This window comes from Taudactylus pleione, unplaced genomic scaffold, assembly GCF_031769625.1.
Source record: "Taudactylus pleione unplaced genomic scaffold, aTauple2 ptg000122l, whole genome shotgun sequence".
In the NCBI taxonomy this organism is placed as follows: domain Eukaryota; kingdom Metazoa; phylum Chordata; class Amphibia; order Anura; family Myobatrachidae; genus Taudactylus; species Taudactylus pleione.
The window spans coordinates 6,297,657-6,316,861 of record NW_028284524.1 but is presented as its reverse complement, the minus strand read 5'-3'; the positions used below and the strand labels follow the sequence as shown (position 1 = coordinate 6,316,861).

General features: G+C 46.9%; 2 protein-coding genes across 13 annotated transcripts in view; one reads left to right on the top strand and one right to left on the bottom strand.

The window, feature by feature from the left end:
• ANKZF1 (ankyrin repeat and zinc finger peptidyl tRNA hydrolase 1) overlaps positions 1-6,294 on the bottom strand; it is a 78,065-nt gene extending 71,771 nt beyond the window's left edge. Inside the window, exons 1-2 of one of the 2 annotated variants that reach the window (XM_088472316.1) lie at positions 6,208-6,294; positions 5,227-5,354 (exon numbers count right to left, since the gene is read on the bottom strand). In XM_088472316.1, the coding sequence (XP_088328442.1) occupies positions 5,227-5,354; positions 6,208-6,215 (136 nt within the window). In that variant the 5' untranslated portion in view covers positions 6,216-6,294. Of the gene's footprint in view, positions 1-623; positions 677-5,226; positions 5,355-6,207 lie in introns of those variants that run through there. The other variant, XM_088472317.1, reaches the window with a different exon arrangement.
• A 168-nt stretch (positions 6,295-6,462) lies between these two features.
• Positions 6,463-19,205, top strand: part of ATG9A (autophagy related 9A) — a 63,318-nt gene continuing 50,575 nt past the window's right edge. For 2 of the 11 annotated variants that reach the window (XM_088472305.1, XM_088472307.1), the window contains exons 1-2: positions 6,463-6,577; positions 9,237-9,326. The gene's annotated coding sequence lies outside the window, so the exon portion shown is untranslated. The other 9 variants (XM_088472306.1, XM_088472311.1, XM_088472310.1 and 6 more) reach the window with 8 other exon arrangements.

Sequence of the window (19,205 nt, the reverse complement as noted above, 5' to 3'; positions counted from 1 at the left end):
TGTGGAGCCTCCGTGCAGGCCCCCTGCTCTCCAGCAGTGCAGTAGACTCTGGCTTTATCCCAGAGAGTCTACTGCACATGCGCAGGTCTTCAGGAACATATGCTATGTTCCTGGAAACATCTCTAGTGTACATGGGCAAATCACCGGGAAAATGGCCACCGTGCAATTTTTCCCTTTGATTTCAGTCTATAACATTAGCCAGTGAGAAACTCCGGAGAGGGAAGTGTAATAATTATATGGGTGCAGGGTGTGCGGTGTAGACCCCCTGGACCCTATTCCCATTATAGATACACTAATGGTCTGATTATTGATCGACGGAAATGTGGTGCATTGTACCACAAAGTGATGAACCAAACCTGCAAAGTGCCAAACTATCAGACTGTGTGTGGCCACTATGTGGATGTTATTTTAATGTAATAATGTTACTAGATTCTGTAAAACAGTTAATGCTTATGGTTCTGTGTTCCGCATCCTGTCACACAAAGATACAATGAACACTGCTGGACCGGGTAAATGCTTATTTTCATTCACAAGAAAAAAGGACAGAATATTTACTTAATACTGAGATACACATATTATACCCACACCCGAAAAAATAAATAAAAAATGGGATTGGGACTTACCCAATAAATCCTTTGCTCTGATTCCATGGGGGGGGAACACAGGAACTGTGGAGCTGAAAGAGTGTGGGAACTAAAAGGTTAAGCTTTGAACAGCAAAAGCTCCTACCCCACCCCATGCCCAAAGCAGCCAGTTATTACTAACAAAGCCCAAAGGACAGAGTAGGAGGTGAACAGAACAAACAGGCACACAAAAAGAGACTGGTTTGTCTGGACCGGCACAGCCCTAGAAAACAATCCAGAGCCAAGGGTGTAAGGGAGGGTATCCAGTGTCCCCCATGGACTCAGAGAAAAGGATTTATCAGGTAAAAACCAAAATTCCATTTTCCCTTTAACTCATGACGGATATTGGAAGTGTGTGCCCTCACCAAATCCGGAACTGGCTTGTTGGCTAAAGAATAGGCCTGTTGAATGACCAGCATAATCCAACGAGCAAGAGTCTGCTTGGTAGCAAGCCAACCCCTCTTATGGACATCATAGAGCACGAACAGCATATCTGAACAACGGAAGGTCCATGGTCTTGTCTATGTAATTGCAGAGAGCCCACACAATGGGGGTCATTCAGACCCACTTGCGAGCGTACTGACGATGGTACCCACTGCGCATGAGCACGACGGAGGGAGCTCCGTCGTGCGCATGCGCGAGACCCGATGAGCGAAGGACTTTCCTTCGCTCGGAGTGTCTCATCAAAGGGGGCGTGCTGTCGATGGTGACTGACAGCACGCCCCCTTTGGTGGGCGTGCCTGCCAGACGGAGGCGTTCCCAAGGGAACGCCTACCGTCTGAAGCCGGCCCCACTGACATCACTAGTGATGTCAGTGGGAGTGATTTTGGCTCTGATAGAGCCAAAATCACTCCTGGCCTTGCGGTTGAGAAACCCAACCGCAGGCTTTCACTCGCAGTTCCGATGGTCGCGATGGTCAAGACCATCGCGACCATCATTTTGCACGCTCGTATATGCTGTGGGTGGTGACCCACAGCTATACGAGCGTCCTGGAGGACGCTCCATATTAATGGAGGTGGGCCTTGATTCAGAGCGAGCGCTCTGGTCAGAGCGTCCGGCTCTGAATCAGGGCCAATGTCCAATGAGGTAAGAGATAAATGTGAATTCCATTGATTCTCCTATGGAAGAGAAGGTCCCACAATTTTGTTGTTTATATGGAATTTAAATACCACCTTCGGAAGAAAATCTATCCTAGTGTGTAGGACTACAAAGTCAAGGTGGAATATCAGAAAAGTAGATTTATGGGACAAGGCAATCAAGACAGACACCCTCTGAGCATAAGAAATATCGAGAAGGAACAAAGTCTTCCACGTGAGCCAGCGGAGGCCCACAAATTGCAAAGGCTCAAAGGGGTGAATCTGAAGAGCCCGCAACATGAGAACGAAATCCCACAGGGAAACCAGAGGCTGAATGTGAAGCACCCCTCGATGGAAAGTCTGCACAGCTGGAATAAGCGTAATATTTTGCTGGAAATAGACAGATAGGCCTGAGACCTGAACCTTGGGGGAGATGTATAATAGCAACACAGATCATGCCACTATAACTCTTCTTGCTTCGCCTCTTCACCTAGGCGCAGCATCTCTTCTGCCAGAGTGGGGGGGGGGGGGGGCAACGACAGCTGCATCTGTGGATATTAAAAGCTACAGCTGTCGGGACAGTCATTGCCCAGCTTATCAGCGCTGCTATCTTTTAGATATCTTGTAGATAGCAAACGCCGATAATGACAGAGGCGCATTTAACGCCAGATCCCTCAATAATACATGGGGAGAAGCGGTATCAGCGCACATAACTTGCGCTGATACCACTTCTTCCCCATATCGCCCCTTAAAACATCTCCCCCTTAAGTGATGAGAGACGGAGACCCAAATCCAGGCCCTTCCTGCAGAATTTACAAGATTTTGGAAAGTCGGAAGACTGCCGGGCTCATTTTCCGGACGGAACACCAGGTAAAATCAGCTTACAACACCAGATAATAGCGTTGCACAGACACCGGCTTCCTGGTGAAAAGCATGGTGCGCACCACAGTCAGAAAAAACCCTGGCCTTCTAGAGGGCTGTTTCAAAAGTCATCCTTTTAAAGCCAGGCAAGGGAGATCTGGATGTAGAAAGGGACCCTGGGAAAGAATGTCAGGCCAGAGAGGAAGATGTTAAGGAGCTACCGTTAGAGATCTGCGTACTAGGCCCTGTGTGGCCAGTCTGGAGTCAACAGAATGGCTGAATCGCCCCCAGCTTGAACTTGCCAAAAACCCAAGGCAGCATCAATACCGGAGAAAAGGGATATAGGTGAAATGTACCTGGAACCAACAGGTCGTCCACCAGCAGGTCCCACGGATCCTGAGTTCGGAAGCAGTACCGGGAGGCCATCATGTCTATGGCCAGACAGCCCCAGCAATCCACTAACATTTGGAACATGGCTGGATGGAGAGACCACGCTCCATTGAGAAAGTCTTGATGACCGAGATAGTCTATTAAGTTTTTTGACATTTCGGATATAAACTGCCGACAAAGCTGGGAGAAACCGTTCTGCACAACAGAAGATCTTGCCTACTTCTCTCATGGCTCCCTGGCTTTGTGTACCGGACTAATAATTGCCATACAGAACAGCGGCCACTTAGTCTGACTGGACCTTTACCGCACTGCCCTAAAAAGTGGCCACATCTGGCGAAGGGCCCTGTAAATAGCAATGAGCTCCAGAATGTTGATCAAAAGGAGGAAAGAATGTTGACTCCTGTAAGGCTCCTGCTTTGCCTGGGTTGACAGGAAGACATGTTGCGAACTACTGGCTTGGAGGGGCCTCCCAGAAGTTCAAAAGCATAACCCAGAGACACTATACTTCGTACCGAGGAGTCGGACGTTGTCCGCAGCCATGCTTCTGAAAAAAAAAATAGCTGCTTCCCCAACTTGCCTGATATTGTTGACTACTGACAACAATCCCAAACTAAGTCCCTCATCTAGGGAATCCGTCCATCTCTATAAGGCCTTAGTACCCCAAGCTGAGGTGAGGGCTAGCCGTAGTACTACACCAACAGTAGGAAACATGCACTTGCGGAAAACCTGTCTTTCTGTGGCTTCTGTGAGACCACATTAGGAAGAGGGAACGTGGTGGCCCTAGCCAGGCACACAATAAGGGCATCCACCAGTCTATCCATCTGAACCATCGGGTTCTTATATACTCCTTCTCTAGGTTAGGGGGTTATGAGTATATCCTGTTTTGATTAATAAGTTTCAGCATTCTTTGTACTGGTGTAAGATCATTTGTATGCCACATTTCTTCTGTATTGCCTGCCACGTTTATTTAATTTTACTTTTTTGTTTGAAATAAAAAAATGTCAACAAAAACAACCTCATTGGTTCTGCATCCTGTGAGGCTCTCCGTGGTACAAGGCTTTCCATTGTATTCCACTGTATAAAATATCCTTGTCGGAGATTTAGATTTAGACCTAGCTCTAAATCTTATTTTCTGGCAAGGGTATTTTATATGTGGAAATCTTAGATGTCTGGACATACAGGGTATGTAGAGAAGTATTTTATTATATGTATGAGGAGATGAACGGGATAATTAGGGGTAATCCCGCAGCAACCAATTAGAGTGCACATAAGGGTATATTAAGCAGGTAGTACCACCATAACTATACACCTTGAAAAAGGCTCTTTGGGAGAAGAAACGCATGGTGGTTATTACAAACTGAGTGATAGCCAGGTGATATCTTTGGAGTGGAGGGATTGCTTTGCACATATGACCAGTGGTGTTCCAGTACCCTAAACCCGGGAGGTGACTGATAATACTTTATATGCAAACTTGGGTGTGTGTAATTTGACATCCCTCTCAATCTGCTACGCTGCTCTGTTTGTTACATGGTAGAATTTTAATGGATATGTTTTTAATCTGAAAACAGTACCACACACACACACACACACATTATGTATAATATATATATATATATATATATATATATATACACACACATACATATATACATACATACATATATATATATACATACATACACACACACCCTTTTACTTTTTATGTGCAGAGGAGAGCTGAAATTATATACTGTCAAGCCTTTAAAGAATATCTGCCCCTTTAAAGGGAGGGCATCTCATCTTGATAAGTGAAGTGTGAGACTTCAGAATACTCTATAGGTAAATCTTTGTTCAGCGTATAAAAATACCTTGGAGGGCGCACATAACCACAAGTACTTTGTTCTACATCCGATTTCACAGAGGTGTGGGGGACCACCACAGTGGTTTATTGCACACTATTGTTTTGAAGCGCATGTTTTTCTATATCTTATTCTGTGTTCGTGAACTTACTACATTATGAGCAATCTCCTATTATATTATTTGTTGCACTCTTTATGCATTGAGATAAGACTGGATTACAAGGTGATCTTTAGCATTACAAAACACATATTTACACCTGTTGACACTTGCAATCCCCATGCAATGCTCTAGAATGCAACTGGTGCTGCAGGAGCTGGGGTAGCATCTTGGGAGGAGTCGTCATTTCATATTTTCTAGTGCTCAGCCTAATAGTGGTGAATCATAACCAACCATCTAGGTCTCCTTACAGCTGTCCTCATCAGTATCTACATATGTACCTGGGTGTCTCACTTTTTCTTCTGTGAAGTCCTCCTTAGTGTTACTGTTATTATTCAGTGAAAGGTCTGACAACAAGGTGCTTGTTGGACTCAGATCAAACAGACAGAATGCCTGCATTCCAGGTGGCCTGAGAAGAGAATATAATGAATTACATCAAGCTATTATGGCAGAAGTCCAACTAGACCGTTACTGTATTTTAACATAAATTTTACCTGATCAACATAGTTTTCACCAAAACACAAACTATATTTTTAGAGCTATTAAATGAATAAGATTTTGCTTCCAAAACAATGCCGCCAACATGAGCCATTTCACAGTGTCATAATATTCTGCTCCTGCTTTCCTACTTAAAATAGCCCAGTCTGAATTACATAATCACATACAAAAGAAAAGGTAGACATCATTTTGGGGAAAAAAACAAAAGCAAACTACAGCTACGGATTTGGTATACTAGGTCGACATTCATCATGGTCAGAATGTCAACGGTGAACATGTTGACATGGTCAGAATGTCAAAACTGTTTAAGGTAAGCCCAACACCACCGCTAAGACTAATGTCAACATTTTCACAATGTCAACCTAGTTGCTGCAAGGCTACTACTATATATACACATAGAAATGTTATATTTTATTCACATTAATAAGACATTTCTAGATTTACAGACCAGCATATGGTATATAAGCTAGGACCACATTAATCTATTATCTGTACCTGATTTGTGCAACCTGTGGCTTTACTGCTGCTGTGGAACTAGAAGTTCCAGAATGCACAAGCAATCTCTATTTCAAAAGACCATTTCAAAAAGCATGCGGGAACCTTTCATTTCCACAGCAGCTGTGGAACCACAGGCTGCCTATCATGCACATGGGTACAGCGAATGACAGTTAGGGTACATCTACTGAAGGGGATCTATCCGCTACCTACGTGGGAATGAACAGTAGAATACTGTAACCTATAATAGAACATAGATAAGATCTCACCCCTCCATGCTGCCCACATGGCAGGCACACACTGACACTGATCTATCGGCTCTGTTCCGCGTATGACGTCACTTCCGTCCATCCAACATAAACATGATAAAAACATCGCGCTCTGCTTTCACTTTACCCCAAAATAAAACACGAACCCCGCCCACATTATCGCAATTGGTCAGCGAGTTGCGTGCTCTGACTGTGATTGGTCGTTGAAACGCCCGCAGCCCAAAGGCTATCGTCTTATTGGCTGGCTGTCATGTCAATGCTATAGAGTGAAATGGCAGGCAGTTCTGTGTGATTGTGGTAGAGGAGCGGCCGTGCGTGGTAGACACAGTACCCGGGCAACGGAGGCGGGTGAGAGGCGGACACCCAGCGGGTAATGTGAGAGAAAGGGCCACGGCTGGTATTATGGACCCTCTCTGATTGGCCTGGATCTTCTTTTTACTGACAGTGACAGGAATGTTTGCTGACAGCCATTAATGTTGACTGACATATTGTTTATGTAATTTGAAAATGCATCCCATATATAAGATGCCTAGGCATACAGAGGGATGTGCTGACATATATTGGTAACAATGTATTCACAGCACAGCTCAGGCCCACAGCACTAATCTGATGCATATTATGCTTAGTGTAATATAGTTACTAAGATCTAGTTTTCTTTACAGTTCCTGAACCTATTTGTGCAGAAAAATAGCCGTGTGTGTATATATATATATATATATATATATATATATATATATATATATATATATATATAATTTTTTTATTTTTTTTGCTTGATCATTTTGTGGCATAGTATGAATGTCTAGTTAGAAAGCTGTGTATTACAGTCACTGCTATTTACCTGTTATTGTTTTGTGCATAATTAGATTATTGTATTGAAAAGAAGCATATCTGTGTTTTCAGATATATATGTGTGTATGTCCTCATTCTCCTATTGTTTATATGCCATATGACACGAGACGCTTGGCACATCTTAGATGCTCTGCCACAGATAGTTATTCCCGTACTTTTTCCTGAATTTTGCATCTTATTTGCATCATAGCCACATATAAAGTTGCTTACAGAGTACCAGGCATACTATATTAGTACTCTTTTTTTGCAAATGAATTAAAGTCCCAGATTAAGCATAACATTACGTGACATGAGACATCATGTGTCGCTCATATTGGACTTGTCTTTTGCCTTTTTATTTACATTAATGGCCAAGTTGCAAACAGAAGCTACATGAAATTACAGTGTTAATATCAGGGTACCCATGAATTGTACTTTTGTTGCATCAGTGATATGAAGAAACATATTTTGGGAAAAAGTCTCTGGTAGGACGCTTGGCGTCTGTGACTCGCCAAACGGGTTATTGGACACACACACATAAGATCGGCATTCCCAAAAGTAGAAGTAACTGCCCGGGTGCCCCAGTCCAAGAATAACAATATACCAACAGAAATGGGCTGCACTCCTGGGACTCCCCAACAGCAGCAAAGTATATAGCACATAGCCTTGTATATTTCCAACGTTTCGGGCTTTTATTATACATTTCTATATAATACACACACACAATTTATTTTTTCACCTGAATGTTAGCCATCACGTTTCAAGTCCTAACCTAATCCCATGGGATGGATAAATTATACCCTTGATTCTGATGCTGTCCAAGGTAGTGGAGTAATTTAGGATTCCGAACTCCATGATTACTAATTCATTATTCTATGGCAGTGGTACCCAAGCTGGGGACTTGTGGGGGTGCCACGGGTTGGTGGTCCAGGACCAAATCAAATTATTTATGGTCCATGTTATCGGCAAAACCCAGCTGGTGGCTGACAATCAAAAGTGCATCCCTGTCACTACCACATAATATCCTTTTTCCACCGCCGCAAAAAAAAAAAAACCCGGGTTATTGCCGTGTCAACCCTGATCGTGACTCACTGGGAAAGGCTCCTAGAAAAAAATCCCGGGTCGTATGACCCGGAATTTCTTCCCAGATCTCAAGCAGGGTTTTACTCGTGTAAGACCCGGGTAAGGCTCAGTGGAAACGGGTTTCCCGGATCCCGTTCACAGCATAGGGAGAGCCGCATTTCCTGGCGCTTGGAAATTATGCAATCTCCAAGAGCCAGCAGGGGTAAGCCAAGGTCCAGCCTGCGGTTGAACTGGGATTCAAGCTGCTGTGACACGGCTTGAAACCCATGTTTAGTGTCCCGGGCTGGACCCGAGATTTTGGTGGAAAAGTAGTATAACTGAACCGAAGGATGACGTATATGAACAAATTACTTAATTTAATAATTTTTGCAAAATTCCTCAATAAGAAACTCTTGGCCTAGAGGTGCCGTGATACAAATGCTAGAGTGCCATTATTCAAGAAAGTTTGGGAATCACCGCTCTATGGTATGCAGAAGTGTCTCTGTGTGTGTGTGTGTGTGTGTGTGTGTGTGTGTGTATATATATATATATATAACAAAATAGTAGTAATCCACCAGACCGGCACTCATCCACAAGTAGAAATATAAAAAATTTGCCTAGCTGAAGACTCACTCCGTATACATGTATCCCATTTGCTGTAGAAAAAACACATGGGTGAGTGTTTTGTTATTTATATATGTATGTTGTTTTTGTATGTACATGGTCCCTGAGGAAAAGCTGGTATAAAAACTGAAACGTTGGAATTGCCATGATCTAGTGTCTTCGTGTTTGAAGTCCTGTGAGTTGTGAGTGCCGCCATCTTTGGATATATATATAGATATAGTTATCTGTGCATTGTATATAGATATATATAAAAAAAAAATCTATGTATGTATTTGGTAATTATTGTCCGGTACAAAACTGAATGTCAGTATTATGATAGAGCTATGGAATACACTATATTATACTGTACATGTATCATTGCATGGGATGGTAAGAACAGTAAATATTTATGTGATAACTAATGTCTGTATGATGATAGAGCTGTGAAATAAGGTGACAAACACTGACTTGTGGTTGGCCTGGGCAGGGTGCAGCCTGTATGACTCATCCATTAGAAGTTTCATTTTCACCAGATACAGCCCTGGCATGTTTTCAGATGTGGGAAAGGACTGGAGCTTAAATACATATACTGACAGTGGATGACCATTCTGGGGCTGCTCTTGGTGAGTTTAATAGGGAAGGAAGGAAATTGCTTTATATGGGAGCATCTACTAGACAAAAGTGGTGTTTTTGTCATTTCTAAAGTCTAAGCTACAGTAGATAGCAGTTTGATTCTGTAGGCTTGATTCACTTCTAAGTGCTGTTAATTGACTCAGGTATTCAGCATGGTTCAGGTATTATGCCACCCTTTCCCATAGGCACCATAGCAGAATTACGTTCAGTTGCACTGGGGCTCAAGTCTACAAATAGAAATGATGAAGGTCTGACCCTCCCCCTACCAAAAGTGATGAGGTTATTTGTAATCGCGGTCTAGTGGTAGCTGGCATGTCAGCTGACATCAGGCCACTAATACAAACTATATCACAATGCTAAGGTGCAAGGGGCACCTGAAAGGGTAAAATATCATCTTTTCTTGTTTTTAAATGAGTCTACTGATGTGTCCACAAACATCTATCTTCCGTGCTCTACAAGTCGCGCTACACATAACGCAGGAGCTCCGTGTGACTCAGTAGCGCAGAGCGTCTTTTCGTGCGACTTTTTACCTTCCAATGCGTATTAATCACAGCGCAGTGCGAATAGGACACACAAGCAGCTTCTGCTGATTAAAATGATATGCGGCTTGCCTATAGGTGCGGTGTGGGGCCTGATTCAGATTTGCCTACAAGTCTGTTTTACAGATGGATCATGTGAGTTTTTGCAGAGCACATGCAGCAGAGCATACATAGTTTTGACCAAGTAAGGGTGATTCATCCACACTTGGGGTTGAGTGGGTGTAACTGGGCAGTAATAGGGCGTTCGCGTATAGGCTAAGTTTCTACTTCAGGGTCCATAGGGTATCCACAGGATACCTTGGGGTATAGGCGATGGCGGCAGACATCCAGGCACCACAGAGTTAAATTTTCAGCCTCCCAGGATGCACTGGGGTCCCTCTCCTATACCCCGCCCCCGAGCCTCAGTCCACTCAGTTTTTGTCGGTGCCTGGGCGGACCAGTCGCACCGTACAGAGGGGGGTCTTTTTAAGGCCCCTGAATATTTATTTGCAGCTGTGGCTGCACAACTAGAGTGCTCCAGCATAGGACAGTCAGTATTGACGTCCATGCTGTCACTCCTAAACCCCGCCGGTACCAGAACGCCGGTACCGATCCGGGGATGCTGGTAGGTAGCTGGGGTCACAGCTAGCGGTGACCCCGGCTACCTGGACTGTGGCCGGATGCACGGGGAACAAGGTAAGCGGCGGGGTCCCGCCGGTAACACAGTCCTGTTTGGTCCCCAGGCAGGGGGCTCCCTGGGGACCGGCTGCGCGTGGGGCCAGGTACTCATCCTGCGCCTTCCACTAGACCACCAGGGACAGCGGACCGCAGCATGTGCGGTACAGCGCGGCGTCGCAGGGGTTAATAGCAGGCCAGGGGAGAACGCCTTCCCTATCTAACAGCCGGCGTCTCAGTGCCATTCCACAGCGGTCTGAGCGGGCTGTGTCAGCGCTCCTCCCCCGGGCCCTGCCTTCTCTCTGCTCCTCGGTGGCCATTTTCTCACTACATGGGGATGGCAAACGCTGCTGGAAGCTGATACAGATGCCATTGCGGTCCGGGTCCCCCGCATACCTCTCCTTCAATTAAGGTCAGTGTATGCAGCACTGTTTCCTACCAGGCTCTGGTCTGTGTAGTTGATCGCAGTGCTTGTAATGCAGGATGTTATCTGTGCATTGTATGTGACTTAAATGCTAGCGCTGTTTGCCTGTACTTTCATTTCTGACTGTCAGCCATTTTCCTATCCCTGTTCTTCTTCTGCTACAGCCCTTGCGGTGCGGTGTTGCAGGGTGTTTATTACCTCACAGTAAACTTGGTTTTTCTGTGTGGGAAGTCACATACGCTCCGTTCACACTCCTCATGTCGGAAAGTGAACGAGGATATCCTCTTCCAGCTATAATGTACTGATATCATGTGCAGTTAGCGGAGGGATATGTAGACGCTGAGGGTTTATGGAGGGCATGTTGTATTCTATATCACGCCCCATTTCTGTCACTGTGCCTGCAGAAAAAGGGTCCGCCCTCGGCTGGCTAAGATGCTTACAGCCCTTGTGGGCAACGCCCCCTGCGTTTCCCCATAGGGGTTATCAGTTGATGGTACCCCAGTGTATCCTGTTTTTCACCCCCCCAGGTCTCGCAGGAGCCTGTGTGGGTGAATTTATTGCCCAAATGGTATAGCACCTGATGGACGTTTTACAGGGGGAGTCACCATTTCGGCCTTCTAAACGGCCTTTCGGGTCTCAGACAGGTAAAGGCATGACGTCTGATGACGGTGACATTATTGACTTTTTCAGACACGAGCCCCTTAGTGCAAAGGAGGCGTAGTCTGGGTCTAAAGTCTATATACCTGGCCTTATACGGGCAGTCCGTGCGGCTTTGGTTAGTACATATTACCCGTGGCTAAATCCAAATATGCCTTCTTTAAGGATAAGGGTGTTGCCACTGTAATTCCTCTATCTGGTCAAGTGGATCATTTAGAGGAGGCGTGGAAAATCCGGGTAAGCGGTTCCAGCCTCAAAAACGGTTGACCTTTTGCATGCCCCTTTGCGGATAATTACATTTCCGAATGGGAGTTACCTTTACGGGTAGATTCTCATGTTACACGCCTAGTGAGGAGTGCTACGTTGCCCATGCCCTCCAGGTCCTCTTTGAAGGAGGTTCCAGATTGCAAGGTGCAAATATATCTAAAATCCAATATTCCCTTGCTGGAGGGGCTTCCAGGCCGGCTATGGCCGTGTGCTGGGGGGCAAGAGCCATGGAGCGCTGAGTAGGTAACTGGATCTCTGCACACTGACTCTCCAGCAGAGCAGGTGGATAGTGGCAAATTCTCAGAGACTTTGCCATGTTCATAATGAGACGGTCTTACATATAGCCTACTCCTTTCCAGAATCTCCTCGTCAGCAGTAGCGGCTTGCCGCTCCCTGTGGTTGCGCTCTTGGAAAGCGGACGCAGATTCCATTTGAATTGCTTTGCCTTTTACGGGACAAGTGCTGTTTGGCCCTCGTCTGGACGCAATTGTGGCCCCGCAGGCAGCAGCTACGTCTGCGTGTCTGCCATCGGCTATAGTCCCATCAGGGTCTGGGGCTTTGTCTTTTCGGCCCTGTGAGGCCAGGGTAAGTCTAAAATACAGCTTTCCAAGACAGTCAGTAGCCAGGAAATCTGCTCAGCCATAAGAACAGACTTGGAGTACAAGACGTCCTACTCCCAAGTTGGACTATAAGCCTTCAGCCTCACGGGACGGGCCTCCTCTCGGGAGACCCCAGAGTTGGAGGCCAGCTTCTCCAGTTCGCCCAGTGCTGGTGTCTGACCACCACGGACACTGGGGTAAGAGAAGTATTTTCTTGAAGGTATGTCCTCTCCTCCCGGTAAAAGCCTCCCAGACGGTTTTTCGTTACAGGTCTTCTGTCAATTCAGGACAAGGCCCTGTAATTTTTGAGGGTGTTACACTCTATGCTCCAGGCAGGAGTTATAGTACCTATTCCGTTGCCCCAAAGGGGAACGAGGTATTGCTCCATCCTCTTTCTGGTACAGACACCCAATGGGTCTTACCAGGACATTCTCAACCTCGAATCCTTCAACAAATTCTTAAGGGTTCCTCAGTTCGGGAGGGGGACCCTGCGTTCCATCATTCAATGGAGCCTGGGAATTTTGTGGTGTCGTTGGATATATTCAGGGTGACTACCTGAATATCCCTCATTTTCTTAGTACACCAGTGTATTCCTCAGGTTTGCAGTGGTCGATAAGCATTTCCAGTTTCTGGCATTGCCCCTTGGTCTAGCCTCCGCGCCTCACGGTTTACCAGGGTCATGGCAGTTATGGCAGCCCACCTGCAGATGCAGGGGGTCCGCTTGTTACCCTATCCGGGCGACCTCCTGTTGTTACCACGATCTCCAGAGATACTTCAGTGCCATATGCAATGGACAATATCTGTGTTGCTACGTTAGGGCTGACTGATAAACTGGAAATGGTCCTCTCTGATTCTTCACAGAGGATACTCCATATCCCAACATCTGAGGATCTTTGTGATTGAGGAAAAGATCTCTGCATTACAGGCAAAGGTACGCAGTTGCCTGCAGAGTCGCCGAGTGTCTATTCACTTGGCAATGTGGTTCCTCCAGGGTGTCGTTGTTCGACATGGTGGAGAGTACCCAGCTTCACTCTAAACCTCTGAAAAACTTGATCCTCTCCGGATGGGATGGGTTGCCCCATAGGATAAAGTCAATAGGCTTTCCCCGGAGGTTTGTCTCTCTCTGGCCTGGTGGCTGCGAAAAGTTCACCTAAACAAGGGGCACCCCCTTTGGGATTGCGGGCAGGGTCCCTCTGACGACGGACGCCAGTATCCGTGGCTGGGAAGCAGTGACGGGTCCACACTTGTTCCAGGGCAGGTGGATACCAGTAGTTTTTGCGCTTCCCATAAACATCTGAGAACTCTGAGCAGTATTCAAGGTTCTCCAGCATGCAGGATAGGTCCTCCACGGAAATACCGTGCAGGTACAGTCTGACAACGCCATCATGATGGCTTATGTAAACCACCTAGGAGGTTCCCGAAGTCAGGCGACTCTAACAGTGGTGTCCCGAATTCTGGCTTGGGTGGAAGGATATATCCCTGCCGTCATCGGCAGTGTTCATTCAGGAATCCTCAGATGGAAAGCAGGCTTTCTCAGCCGTCAAGACGTGCATTCAGGGAAATGTCCTCTTTATCAGGAGGTGTTCAATCTTCTGGTGAACAAGTGGAGCCTTTCAGAGATGAGACTCTTCTGATAGACGTAGGTAGGTCCACTGGACCTTCCAAGTTGTGTACCTCGTCCCTCCGTTATCCCTTCTTCCTTCAGTATTAGCAAGAAGGAGGCACGCTCCTGCTGATAGCTCCAGCGTGGGCCAGATGGCACTATTACTCAGATCTTTGGAGCCTCTCAGTTAACACTCTGAAGCTGTTGCCTCTACGCCCGGACCTGTTGTCTCAGGATCCTGGCTGATACCCAGACCTGGGTTGTCTGTCCTTGACGGTGTGGCGGTGGAGACTGCCCTCTTAAGGTCTAGGAGTTTTTCCAGCTCTATAGTTAACAGGGGCTCTGTCCATGCTAAGAGCTCGGAAGCTTTTATCTGCAAGAATTTACCATTAGGTATGGTATACTTTCTTTCAGTTGTGTCGCCCTAGAGGCTAGGCTCCTCGGATATTGCGGATATCCAGAGGTTGGCTTTCCTACAGGTGGGCTTAGATTACGGTCTTCGCCTTGCTTACCTGAAGGTGCAGGTTTCTGCCCTGTTAGTATGGTTTCAGTGTAGGATTGCTACTCTTCCTGATGTCCGCACCTTTGTGCAGGGTGTACATTATATTCAGCATCCCTTGGTTCCACCTGTGGCTCCTTGGGATTTGGCTGTGGTCCTTAGGGCTCTCTGAGGACCGCCATTTGATCCACTGGGCTCTGTGGATTTCAAATGGCTTATGGCTAGGACTGTATTCCTTCTGGCTCTTAATTTGGCCAGTAGGATCTCAGAATGGGAGGCTCTGTCATGTAGACCTCACACTTGCCCTGGTTTTTTACCTACGGGGGTGTCTAGTTTCCACATCAATGAGGAAATTATAGTACCGGCCTTTACTTCCCCAGTCCTGTCTGCTGGTGAGGCCTCTTTGGCTGTGGTACGGGCGCTAAGAATTTAAGTTGACCGTACCAGTCCATTTAGGAAATCAGACTCTCGGTTTTGTCCTTTCTGGTTTCCATAAAAAGGGTTGGCCTGCCACTACGCTAACTTTGGCAGGATGGATTCACAGGTCTTCCTGTTCCATCCTCTATTAAAGCTCTTCCACTAGGTCTGTGGGTCCTTCGTGGGCAGCTCGACGTGGCGCCTCAGCGGTGATTGGCAGCCACGTGGTCATCTGTCCATATTTTTGTAAGGTATTATGCTTTTGATACCTTCGCCTCTCAGGATGCTTCCTTCGGGCGGCGGATTCTCCTTTCAGCACAGGAGCGTCCCCACCCTTAAAGGATACTGCTTTGGGACATCCCCAAGGTATCCTGTGGATACCCTATGGACCCTGAAGTAGAAAATATGAGATATGGTAAGAACTTACCCTTGTTATCTCTATTTCTACGAAGTCCATAGGGTTCCATAGGACTCCCGCCCTGTCGCACCTGTACTGCAGATGGGCTTTGATCTGGTCACCAGTTTCTCCGTCTCCTTCTGGTGAGAATGTGATTCTTGTGTGTTCCAGACTGTCTTCTCTCTCTTTTTTGCTCCTGCTCCAGCCTATGGCTTGTTACGAAACTGAGTGGCCTGAGGCTCGGGGGCGGGGTATAGTAGAGGGACCCCAGTGCATCCTGGGAGGCTGAAAATTTAACTCTGTGGTGCCTGGATGCCTGCCGCCATCGCCTATACCCCAAGGTATCCTGTGGAACCCTATGGACTTCGTAGAAATAGAGGTAACAAGGGTAAGTTCTTACCATATCTCATATTGTTCTGAGGATGTGTCATGGACATGTAGGCGGAATTGTGGACTATGGAAAGTTCAGTCTGATTGCAGATGGATCTCCTGCACCAAGTATAGGACTGCAAATATGCTCTGATATTTATGATGTCTCCTTTCACAAGCACATGGATAGGGGTGGTGCAGCTGTATAGATGTGTGCAAATCTGAATACAGATCTGCATATATTCCCGACAGAGCCGTAGCTAGACATTTTGGTGCCCTGGGCCGGCAGGCGCTTTGGTGCCCCCCCCCCCCCCCTCCCCATCGTAGAAAAGGACAGTGCATGCCACAGGGGCGCGGGCCAAAAAAGGGGCGTGGTCTCGTAGGAAAAGGGCATGGCCACGCTATAGTACCCCAATTCACATTATGCCACAATTATTGCCCCTTATTCACATTAGCACCCTCATATTACCCCCCAGTACACACAATGCCCACATGTTGCCCCCAGTACACACAATGCCCACATATTGCCCCCCAGTACACACAAAGCCCACATATTACCCCCAGTGCACACAATGCCCACATATTGCGCCCCAGTACACACAACACCTCCAATATTACACCAGTAATGTCAGTAGGGCCGCCCACAAACGGCAGGCGTTCCTTGTAACACCAAGGAACGCCTGCCATTTGTGGGCGGCCCTACTGACATTACTTGTGATGTCAGTAGGTGGACCTCCTGCTCTATTAGATCAGGAAGTCCACTGGGGCTTGCGGCCACGAGACCCTACCACAAGGGTCTCGTCGCAAGCCCGATGGTCGCGATGGTCTTGACCATCGCGACCATCACCTGGCCGCTCGCATATGCTGTGGGTGGTCACCCACAGCTATGCGATCGGCCAGGAGGCCGACTTTAAAAAAAAAAAAAAAGGGACACCCTGATTCAGAGCGAGCGCTCTTTCAGAGAGCGTCCGGCTCTGAACAACCCCTCTGTGCGAGCGCACCACCCTAGCTACGGCCCTGATTCCCGAGCACACAAAATACATGCATCTGCGGTCAGCATGTGTTCAACTCTGAATCAGTCCGTTGATATCTAATAATGTTTTTTCTGACCCTGCCCATTCCAGTGCACCACCAACAATGCTTCTAATACTCCTATATTTAATTTCTGCACAGCGACCTTGTAATTAGCCCACTGTTTTTTTAGGTATTCAATTCTGCGTGATGTGGCACCAAACATTTCAGCGATGTCTGACTTTGCACATTTACATTCTATCACTACCATGGATACTGGTCACACAGTACCTTCGTCCAACTGTTCCAGGGTACTTTGTGGCCATCCAGACATGTTAATCCTCTGTTAAAGGCATCTGGCTGACCAGTGAAGCTTGTTTCCACTACCTTCACACTGATATTTTTTCTCTTGAAAGCAATATCTGAGTTGATTGCTATTCGTGAGATTTGCACACATGGGCCTCTGGGTCCAGGTAGGGAGGCCCACACTGCACACCCTGCACCCATATATAATTATACTTCCCTCTCCGCAGTTTCCAGAGTGCTGCTCTGCAGTGCTGGTCCAGCGCTGCAGAGAAGCAAAAATCACAGGGAAAATGGCTGCGGCCATTACTCCGGTGCCTTGTGCATGCGCAGTAGAGCTGTCCCCGGGAATAAGGCGCAGATGCCATTTTACCAGAGACCCGTGCATGTGCAGTAGATTCTGGCACCAAGCCAGAATCTACTGCGCTGCCAGAGAGGAGGGGGCCCACACTGAGGGGCCCATGGATCATTAATCGCATTTATAGCGCCCATGATCGCATTGCAGAATGCAATTACGTCGTCGGTATGTATTATAGAGCACCTGCAGGGACAGGCTCTCCGAAAAGAGCCCATCCCTGCGATGTGCTTCCGGGGATGGGCATGCGCAGTCCCGCTGACCGTACATGCACAAGGCCCATTTCGCCTGAATTTGCGATGTGTAGCCCATAGGCTACAATGGGTTACCGCTGCGGTGGCCAATCTCTGGAATGCTTTGTCTTCCAGAAATTGGTAAATATGGTAGCATCGCATCCCCCATAGAAACCTATGGGGGATTCAGCTGCCGGCAGGAATGGAGAGATCACAGCAGGTACTGGAGATATCTGCTGCGGCCCCTCTGTGATACATCTGGTGGAAACTTAATATTTGCGGTTAACCCCCGAAAACTGGTGTTTTGGGGGATTAAGCCGCAAATATACGATTATAAATGGGCATCTAAGTCTGTACATTGACCCTCTCCTCTCTTAAAACGCCCCTGATCATGGGCGTATATGAATAGCTCCGTGTGATTTTGACTCATGCTTGTGGGGAAGGAAAGGCTGTTTCTGGCAGATTTCGTAGCACGGGGCTGGTGCAAGTGGCGATACAAATTATGTGGCTGCCGACATAAAATCAGTGGGTGGCACTGGTTTCCGCGTGCACACTCACATTCCCCCGCATTAATTTAACGAATACTCGCATCAGCATCAGGTAGTAAATCAGGCTGCCGCTGCTGTCCGCAACTACAGCTGCTCTGCATGCGACTCAGAATCAGCCCCTATGTAATTACCCGCCAGCTGCTTAGCAAAATCTATCAAAGGGAGGACACAGAAACCCCTCTATTGTGTGTGTATATGTGTGTATATATGTGTGTTATATATATATGGAAAACAAAAAGGTGAGAACGAGCGCCTATATAGTGTAGTATTATATATATATATATATATATATATATATATTATATATATATATATATATATATATATATATATAATACTACACTATATAGGCGCTCGTTCTCACCTTTTTGTTTTCCATATATATATAACACACATATATATATCACAGAGGCTCTGCACTCACATAATAACTAATACTAATAATTATTATTAGTTATTATATATGTATATATATATGTGTAGTGTTCCCGCTAGGCTGTTTTAGCGGGGCGCGGCGCCCTGCCCTCCTTCTGGAGGGCAAAAAGCACCCTGCCCTCCAGGAGGAGGGCAAAAAGCGCCCTGCCCTAACAGCCTGCGGGAGCCGTTCTCACCCGCGGGACGCAGTGTTCCGCGGGTGGACAAACATGCGGTGACCCGGTCACCGCCGGAGAATAGACACCGGGCGCATGCGCCCGGCGTCTATTCTCCCTTTCTGCAGCGCTTGGGGGCTGCCCGGCATGTCCGTAAGCGCCGGGCACGCCCCCAAGCCAAGTATGACGAAAAGGGGACGCGTCTTATAGACACGCCCCCTTTTCGTAACCACGCCCCCTTTTCGGACGCGCGCGCCGAAGGCGCACGCACAACATTGCCCTCTCTAGCTCCGGCGCCCTGCCTGCCGCCGGAGCTAGAGGGAACACTATATGTGTGTGTGTGTTTATTGACAGATTGACAAAGAGATACAAAACTAATGTTATTGACAAGGAGTTAAGGTAGA